At 43.2% G+C, this 9,670-nt stretch overlaps 1 protein-coding gene across 1 annotated transcript; it reads right to left on the reverse strand.

The window, feature by feature from the left end:
* Positions 1 to 296: 296 nt before the first annotated feature.
* On the reverse strand, positions 297 to 671 carry LOC122644775 (uncharacterized mitochondrial protein AtMg00810-like). Its single transcript, XM_043838159.1, has one exon. The coding sequence runs from the start codon at positions 669 to 671 to the stop codon at positions 297 to 299; it is 375 nt and encodes a 124-aa protein (XP_043694094.1).
* Positions 672 to 9,670: the final 8,999 nt, after the last annotated feature.

Genomic DNA, 9,670 nt, shown 5'->3' on the forward strand with positions numbered 1-9,670 from the left:
TCGGCTAACTGGTCAGCAAGCTTCACAATGGGAACACAGATGAGGCCAGCTTCAATCTTCTCCTTGATGAAATGTCGGTCAACTTCAACATGTTTTGTATTATCATGTTGGACAAGGTTATAAGCAATGCTAATGGCAACCTTGTTGTCACAATACAGCATCATGGGAAGATGGACAACAACACCAATGTCTTGCAATAACCCTTTAAGCCATAACAATTCACAGATTCCTTATGCCATGGTACAGAATTCTGCTTCAGCACTGGATCTTGCCACAACATTCTGCTTCTTGCTACGTCATGTGACAAGATTCCCATCCACAAAAGAGTAATATCCAGAGATGGATTTTCTATCTGTAGAGCCAGCCCAATCAGCATCAGTGTAAGCTTCAACTTTTAGATGGCCATTGGGAATTAAAAGTATTCCTTTTCCAGGAGCAGACTTCAAATATCGAAGGATGCGAATAACTACCTCCATATGAAAGGAATAAGGATCAAGCATAAACTGGCTCACTAGACTAACTGTAATAGCTATATTTGGCCGTATATGAGAGAGGTAGATTAGCTTGCCAACCAATAGCTGATAGCGACCTTTGTCAACTGGTTCACCTTTTTTCTCCTTAAGCCTTGCAGTAGCTTCCATAGGAGTGTCAGCAAGATGACACCTTAACATCCTTGTCTCGGACAACAGATCTAGGATATATTTTCTCAGAGAAAAGAAGATGCCCTTTGAAGATCGAGCAACTTCTATCCCTAGAAAATATTTTAGAGTTCCCAGATCCTTTATTTCAAACTCACGACCAAGGAAGTGCTTCAATTTCTTGATCTCATCACCCTCATCTCTGGTTACCACAATATCATCAACATAGACTATAAGAATAGTTACCTTATCACTAACTCGTTCGATGAACAGTATATGATCAGCATTGCTTTGCTTATATCCCACTAAAACCATAGCCTTGTGAAACCTACCGAACCAAGCTCTAGGTGACTGCTTCAACCCATAAAGAGCATGCTTTAATTTACAAACCTTGCCCTTGGTCTTATCATTAGAGAAGCCTGGTGGAATATCCATATATACCTCTTCTTCTAGCCCTCCATGGAGGAAGGCATTCTTTACATCCAACTGCTGAAGCTCTTACCCAAGATTTACAGCACAGGACAATAACACTCTTACAATATTGAGTTTAGCCACTGGTGCGAAGGTCTTCTGATAATCAACCCCATAAGTCTAGGTAAAGCCCTTTGCAACCAAGCACGTCTTATATCCATCCACAGTCCCATCAACCTTCTGTTTGATCACAAACACCCATTTACATCCCACTGGTTGTTTCCCTGAAGGAAGAGCTATAAGATCCCAAGTATTATTTTTTTTTTTAATGCTCTCATTTCTTCCAACATTGTTGCCTTCCACTTTCCATCTGTATAAGCTTCCTGCCAATTTTTAGGAATGGAAACAAAAGAAAGAGAGGACACAAATGCACGAAAAGATGCAGAAAGAGACCTATAAGAAACAAAGTGAGAAATGGGATGCTGAGTGCAAGTCTCAGTACCTTTGCGATGAGCAACAGGTAGGTCGGAAGGAGAAATCTTACCAGGAGAAGTAGGGTCTGGATCCAGAGTTGGAAACTGGATGGGTACTGGTGCTACAGTGGATTGAAGTTATCCTTTTCTGGAACATCCTTTTTGATAGGTTAAAATGTTGGAGTCGTCAATCCTCTTCTGAAATTTACCAATGGTTCTCTGAATTGGAGTAAACTCCCCCTGAGCAGGAGCTTCACCATCACCATTTTCCATAGACTGTATAGGATTATCTAAAGGTGTATGGGAACCAGCCAAAGGGGATGGGGCAGTAGCCAAATAACCAACCAAAGGAGAAGAAATCTCAAGAATAATAGGCTCAAGTTAAGGAAACACATCTTCACTAGAACTCTCCCCCTGAAGATATGGTGAAGAATAATAAGAAAGGCCTTAATGAAAAGTAACATCCATACTGACTAGAGTACAACGGAAGGAGGGATGATAACACTTATAACCCTTCTGGGTTAGAGAATAACCCAAAAAAATACACTGCAATCCTCGAGGTCCCCCAGGGGACTTTGTATCCCTAGCATAACACACATAGCCAAACACCTTGGGTGAAACCACAAAGGAGGAATTCCCAAGTAAAACCTCAGCCGGACTACGGGAGTCAAAGACCCTAGTAGGCAATCTATTAATGAGATAGGCTGCAGTGAGAACATCTCCCCAATATTGGGAGGGAACATGTTGAGCAAACATCAATGCCCTGGCCAGCTCTAGTAAGTGGCGGTTCTTCCTTTCAGCCACACCATTTTGGGCTGGTGTATCTACACAACTAGTTTGGTGAATAATACCATGGTCAACAAGATATTTTTGGAAGTGACCCTCTTTACACTCTGTTCCATTGTCACTTCTCAAAACTTTGAGAGTGGTTTGGAATTGAGTTTGGATCATCTTATAGAAATGCTGAAAACATGAAAAAGCCTGATTTTTTGTATGCAAAAGGTACACCCATGTGTTTCTAGAGTGACAATCTATAAATGACATAAACCAACGATGCCCAGAAATTGAAGTCTTACAACTAGGGCCCCAAACATTAGAATGAACCACATGGAAAAAAGAACTTCTTTTATTAAAACTAGAATAAGTTGAACGTATCTGTTTGGCCAGAACACAAGCCTCACAATGTACAACCCTTGACTAAAGCAGGAAACAAATGAGATAAAGTTCCTAATCAGGGATGATCTAATCTAGAGCACCATTGGTAATGTTCAAAAGAGATAAAGAATTTTGGTGGAGTGGAAAAGGACGACCATCATCAAGCAAGTACAATCCACCTTGCACTTTACCACATCCAATCGTCTTCCATGTCACCAGATCCTAAAAACCACAGTGAGAAGGAAAAAATGTTACTTTGCAATTAAGATCACGAGTAAGACTACTAATGGAGAGAAGATTAGTAGTAAAATTAGGAATGTGCAAAACCGAAGACAAGGTAAGGGAAGAGGTGTAGTTAATGGATCCTTTTCCAGAGATGGAAGAAAGGGAACCATCAGCTAACCTGACTTTGTCCTTCCCTGAAGTAGGAGAATAACGATGAAAAAGACTAGAAGATCCAGTCATGTGGCCTGTAGCACCAGAATCTATGATCCAAGGATGGGATGCTACAGAAGCACAGTGACCACCAAATGGGATACTTGACCGAGCAAAATATGAACCTGAAGGAGCAGAGGAATTGGCAGTAGGTGATGTAGTAGAAGCGGCAACAGCAGAAGTCTTTAGCACATATAAGAATGCCTGTAGATCATTCTGGGATAGACCAAGGTCAGTAGCAAGGGCTGTGGTAACAGTCTCAGTGTGATGAGCCTTGCTCTTTGATTTTTTCTTGGCAGCCCGTTTTGCTTCAAAGTCAACTGGTTTCCCGTGAAGCTTCCAACATTTCTCTTTGGTGAGGTGTTAAGGCTTGTGACAATGCTCACAAGTAACAGTGTCTATAGTAGAGTCACCAAGAGAAAGGTTTCCAACAGGTGCAAGAGTAGCCGAGGTAGCAATCTGAAGGGCTGATCTATCAGTAGTAGGAGGGTGCCGCATAGCAGCCCTACGATTTTCTTCAGAGGAGACCAACGCATAGGACTGTTCAAGTGTAGGAAATGGGGAATGGCCCAACACTTGAACACGAATCTGGTCATACTCCACATTCAAACCGGTCAAAAAATCATAAACTCTTATTTTGTCCACATGCTTCTTATATGCATTAATATAACTGTAGTGGGGTGAAAATCAGAAAAATGGTCCAATTGCTGCCAGAGAATGCGCAAGGTAGCATAATATTTGGACACAGATAACTCCCCCTGAATATGTGGCCTTTTTCGGAGTTCATACACTTAGGCATCATTACCAAGCTGTCCGTACATTTCTCTGCAGGCAGACCAAATCTGATGAGCTGTATCAAGGAGAAGAAAACCACTTGCAAGGGCTGGTTGCATTGAGCCAATTAAATAAGACATGAGTACACCATTATTGGAGATCCACCTGTCCAGAAGAGGACCAGGTGCAGTTGGCATAACGGTGGTACCATTAATATGGTCAGTAAGCCCACGGCCAGCAAAGGCAAACAATGCTGAGCGAAACCATATCAGGTAATGAGAGCCATCCAATTTGATAGGATTAGGGAGAAAGTCATGGTTTTCAGTCCTACCATGCCCATCAGCAGCCAAAGTGCCATTAGATATTTCAGAGTCACCCATAAGTGCAGCGAGAAACCCAAATCGCAGAGAAGGGCTGTTGTGATGAGATACCTAGTGAATACTTCAAGAGAAGGGCCAGAAATTGAGGGAGAGACCCTTGTAATGATGATAATAGGTGTCTCCAAAAACCAGCCGCAACAGACAGTCCAATCCCCTAGATCGATTTTTTTAGGGTTTTAAGAAAACTTTGATTGTGGTGAGATCGATGTAGGGGGAATTCTTCAAAAAAATCACTTTATGAGGCTGAAACTTGGCTCAAGTATGGTTCTATAAGGGCTTGATCACTCCAAATATCAGCTCCAATGGAAATCAGCAACCCCAAGATCGATATTTGTCAGGGTTTTGAGAAAACCCTGTTTTTGGGAAAAATCGATCTGAGGTCTTCAATATGGTTGGAGATATGAACTTATCCAGAAAAAAATCCTGCTGCACTTCTTGATCTTCAATAAGGGAGATTGGTTCCTTGTAGTTGAGATGGAATCAATCCAAAAATTTGAAGCTTCAAATATCGCAGGTAGGGTGTTGGTTCCTATAGAGAGACTTGAACTTAGGGAAAGGCTTGGATGATTTATTCCATCCCAAGCTCTACTTTATTTATAAGAATAATTAAGACATAAAAGATTGTACATGAGCAATGTGGGACTAAACCCATATACAAAACAAACAAATAAATAAAGGAAAAAAGGTCTAGAATACCCCCCACGGTATTCTGGCCCATATCTAACACTCCCCCTCAAATTGGAGCATATATATCAAGCATGCCCAACTTAACTAAGATAGGATGAAACAGCTTGCTATTCAGCCCCTTAGTGAACACATCTGCCAGTTGATCAGTAGACTTCACAAAGGGAACACAAATGAGGCCAGCTTCAAGCTTTTCCTTGATGAAATGTGTTAGATATATGGCCAGAATACCGTGGGGGTATTCTGGACCTCTTTTCTTTGTTATTTTATTAGTTTTGTATTATGTGGTTTAGTCCCACATTGCTACCATACAGATGTTTACTGTTTTATTACTCTTATAAATAAAGAGTGCTTGGGATGAAAAGATCATCCAAGCTTTCCCTAATTTTAAATCTGTCCACATGGTATCAGAGCAGATTTCGAGTTAGGGACAAAACCCCTCCTTCGAATTTCAGTTTTCTTCTCCCTCTCTCTTTCGATCTTCTTCTTTTCTAGTTCTCTCCTTCTTCTCCCTTGTTCTCCATTCCCATATAGGGCAGCACTGATGAGGTGATCATACGATCCAGTTGCTGCCCCCATTACCTCTTTTATGCACTATAATTCTGCTCGATAAGGACCTGCCAAGCCTGTCTGCGATATTGGATCTTCAGTTTTTTTGGAGCTTGCTTCTACAACGACTACAAGGCATTAACTCCTTCCTTTGAAGACCACAAACTGCAGCAGGATTTCTTTTTTTATTGGTTCAGTTCTTATCTACAGATTTGAAGACCTCCTTGAGATCGATCCTACTATCACAGGGTTTTTTTGCAAAACCCTGACACCTATCGATCTTGGAGTTGTTGCAGCCCAGTGTTCCTGATTTTTCTGCAGGCTGTTTCTTCCAGTATAGAGGGTTAATTGACCTCAGTTGAAGGCCATTTTTCTGCAGATTTTTGGACTCCTTATTATCTTCATCGATTTCAGCAATTCAGGTTTTATCAAAAAACCCTGCCATTATCGATATAGGACTCTTCACTGCTGCTGTCTCTGATTTCTGGAGTTAGTTCAGCCTTCACTTGAAGACATTATTGGACTTCTTTACTGGCAGTATGGGTGACTCTCTCGATTCTTCAGCTACTTCAGATCAGCCACCTACCGATGGTCACCACAAGACTGACTACCACAGCTTCACACCAAATCCTATTAAACTTGATGGCTCGAATTGCCTTTTATGGTCCAGGTCTGCCTCTGTTGCCATTGCTGGCCGTGGTCTCACCAGCCATATTAATGGCATTAGTGTTCAACCTACTGCCCCAGGCCCTGCTCAGGACAGGTGGCTTGCTAATAATGGTGTTCTCATGTCCTACTTAATTGGTTCAATGACTACAGATTTGCAAAGATAACTTTCTTCTTCTAGACCACATGCACGCATTTGGGCTGCTTGCAAGGAAACCTACGGGCAGCTTGGCAATGATGCCCAGGTATATGAACTTAGGCGGAAGGTCCTCCATACCACTCAAGGTGAACTTTCAGTTTCGAAGTACTATGCTACTCTACGCAGTCTGTGGCAGCAATTAGACCACTTCTCTGACTTCCACCCGTCTACAGTTGCTGATATTGCTTCCTATAAGAAGCATGTGGACAAGATCAGGGTCTATGATTTTTTGGCTGGCTTGAATGTGGAGTATGATCCAATTCGTGTTCAAGTGTTGGGCCATAAGCCTTTTCCCACACTCGAACAATCTTATGCATTGGTTTCATCTGAGGAGAACCGTAGGGCTGCCATGTTGCACCCGCCTATTACTGATAGATCAGCTCTCAAGGCTGCTGCCCCGACCCCTTCTGCACCTAGTGGCACTGCTTCTCTTGGTGATTCTACTACAGGGACTGTTGTTTGTGAGCACTGTCACAAACCCTATCACACCAAAGAGAAGTGCTGGAAACTTCATGGGAAACCGGCTGATTTTGAAGCTAAACGGGCTGCCAAGACAAAGATAAAGACAAAGACCAAGGCCCATCGATCGAGATCATTACAGCCCTACTACTCGACATCGGTCTATCCCAGGATGATCTACAGCCCTCCTACGTATGCTCAGACTTCGCTGCTGCGCTCTACTACATCGCCCATCGCCAATTCCTCGGCTCCTTCGTTCACACTTTGCCCGGTCGGTATTCCATTTGTAGGTCATTGTGCTTCGTGGCTTCCCATCCTGGATCATAGATTCGAGCCACGGATCATATGACCGGTTCCTCTAGTCTGTTCACGGATATTCTCCCACTTCTGGGAAAGATAAGGTCAAAGTGGTGATGGGTCCCTTTCTTCAATATCCGGAAAAGGACTCATCAACCGCACTTCCTCTCTTCCCTGTCTTTCTGCTTTACATATTCCTAATTTTACTACTAACCTTCTTTCCATTAGTAGTATTACTCGTGATCTTAACTGCAAAGTCATTTTTTTTCCATCTCATTGTGTGTTTCAGGATCTGGACTCTGGGAAGACGATTGGATTGGGTAAAGTGCATGGTGACTTGTACCTGCTTGATGACGGTCGCTTCTCTCCACCACCATTGCCTTCTCCGCTGCATCAGAACTCCTTGGTCTCTTCTGAACTTTACCAGTGGCACTCTCGGTTAGGTCACCCCCCTTTAGGAATTTTAGCTCATTTATTTCCTAGTTTGGTCACCCTACATACTAAGGATGACTTTTTTTGTGAGGCTTGTGTTCTGGCCAAACAGACACGTTCAACTTATCCTATTTCAAATAAAAGGAGTTCTTCTTGTTTTAATTTGGTACATTCTGATGTTTGGGGCCCTAGTCCCAAGCCCTCTATTTCTGGTCATCGCTGGTTTGTCTCTTTTATTGATTGTCATTCTCGGAACACTTGCGTATCTTTTGCACACTAAAAATCAGGTTTTCTCATGTTTTCAGCATTTTCATAAGATGATTCAAACTCGTTCCAAGCTACTCTCAAAATATTGAGAAGTGATAATGGAACCGAATTCTATCGAATCACAATTTCAAAAATATTTGGCTGATCATGGCATTATTCACCAAACTAGTTTGTTGATACCCCGCCTGAATGGTGTGGCAGAAAGAAAAAACCGCCATTTGTTGGAAATGGCCCGGGCTTTGATGTCATGCGAGGAATGTTCCTTCTCAATATGGGATGCGGTTCTCACCGCCGCCTATCTCATCAATAGGCTCCCTTCTCGGGTTCTTCATTCCCGCACCCCCTCGATGTTTTACCGGGTCATTCCTCCTTTATTGTCCCTCCCAAAGTATTTGGGTGTGTGTGTTATGCTAGGGATACCAGATCTCCAGGCAAGCTTGAGCCTCGTGGGCTCCGTTGTATTTTCTTGGGTTATTCTCTAACCCGTAAAGGTTATAAGTGTTACCATCCCCCTTCCCGTCGTACCTTGGTGAGTATGGATGTTGTTTTCCATGAGACCCTTTCTTATTATTCTTCACCACCTCTTCAAGGGAGAGTTCTAGTGAAGATGTGCCCTTTGAGATTCCTCCACTAGAGGTTCCTCTGGATGCTGTCCAGCCTCCTTTGCCGGCACCCACGGCTGCTGCCCAACCTCCTTTGACTGATGCCCAACCTCCTTTGGATGATGTCCAACCTCCTCCGGTTGTTCCTCCCTCACCTAATGGGAATCCTTTACAGGGGGAGACCTTAGAAAATAGTGTTGTTAATGTTCCTATTCGGGGGAGCGACTCACCCGCAGAACTATTGGTGAATTTCGTAAGAGAATTGACAATTCCAACATACTCACCTACACAAGGGGCAGAACCAACAGAGGGCGCTTCAATCCACTTTAGCACCAATACCCATCCAATTGCCGGCTCCAGATCCGCATCCTCCATCTCCGGTAATCCCTCTTCTTCCGACCTACCTATTGCTCACCGCAAAGGTACTAGGACTTGTACTTTACATCCCATATCTCGTGTTGTTTCTTATAGTTCTCTTTCTCCATCTTTTCGTGCTTTTCAGATCTTCTCTTTCTTCCTGTTTCGATTCCTAAAACTTGGCAGAAGCATCTACAGATGGAAAGTGGAAGGCAGCAATGTTGGAAGAAATGAGAGCACTACATAAAAATAATACATGGGAGCTTGTGACTCTTCCTCCGGAAAGAAACCAGTTGGATGTAGATGGGTCTTCGTGGTCAAACGAAGGCTGATGGTCTCGTGGATCGATATAAGGCACGCCTGGTTGCAAAGGGGTTCACTCAAACTTATGGAGTTGACTATCGGAGACCTTTCGCACCAGCCGCGAAGCTCAACACCGTCCGGGTGCTATTATCCGTGTCAGTAAATCTGGGTGGGATCTTCAACGATTAGATGTAAAGAAGGCTCCAGGGAGCTTGAGGAGGAGGTATATATGGACATTCCACCAAGCTTCGATGACAGACCAAGGGCAAGGTCTCAGACCAAGCGTGCACTTTATGGGCTGAAACAATCACCTAGGGCATGGTTTGGCAGATTTCACAAGGCTATGATTTCAGCAGGTTATAGGCAGAGTAATGCTGATCACACTTTGTTTATCAGACGAGTTTGTGACAAGGTAACTCTTCTCATAGTCTATGTGGATGATATTGTGGTCACTGGTAATGATGGTGATGCTATCGTGGATCCAAGCTCCTCCTGGCCGTGAGTTTGAGGTCAAAGATCTTGGTCCTCTGAAATATTTTCTAGGGATAGAAGTTGCCGCTCTTCAAAGGGCATCTTTCTTTCTCAAAGG

This window comes from Telopea speciosissima, chromosome 11 (genome assembly GCF_018873765.1).
Source record: "Telopea speciosissima isolate NSW1024214 ecotype Mountain lineage chromosome 11, Tspe_v1, whole genome shotgun sequence".
Lineage (NCBI taxonomy): Eukaryota > Viridiplantae > Streptophyta > Magnoliopsida > Proteales > Proteaceae > Telopea > Telopea speciosissima.

Excerpts from the sequence above, each read along its gene's own strand:
- LOC122644775 (XM_043838159.1), bottom strand. The coding sequence starts at position 671 with ATGTTAAGGTGTCATCTTGCTGACACTCCTATGGAAGCTACTGCAAGG.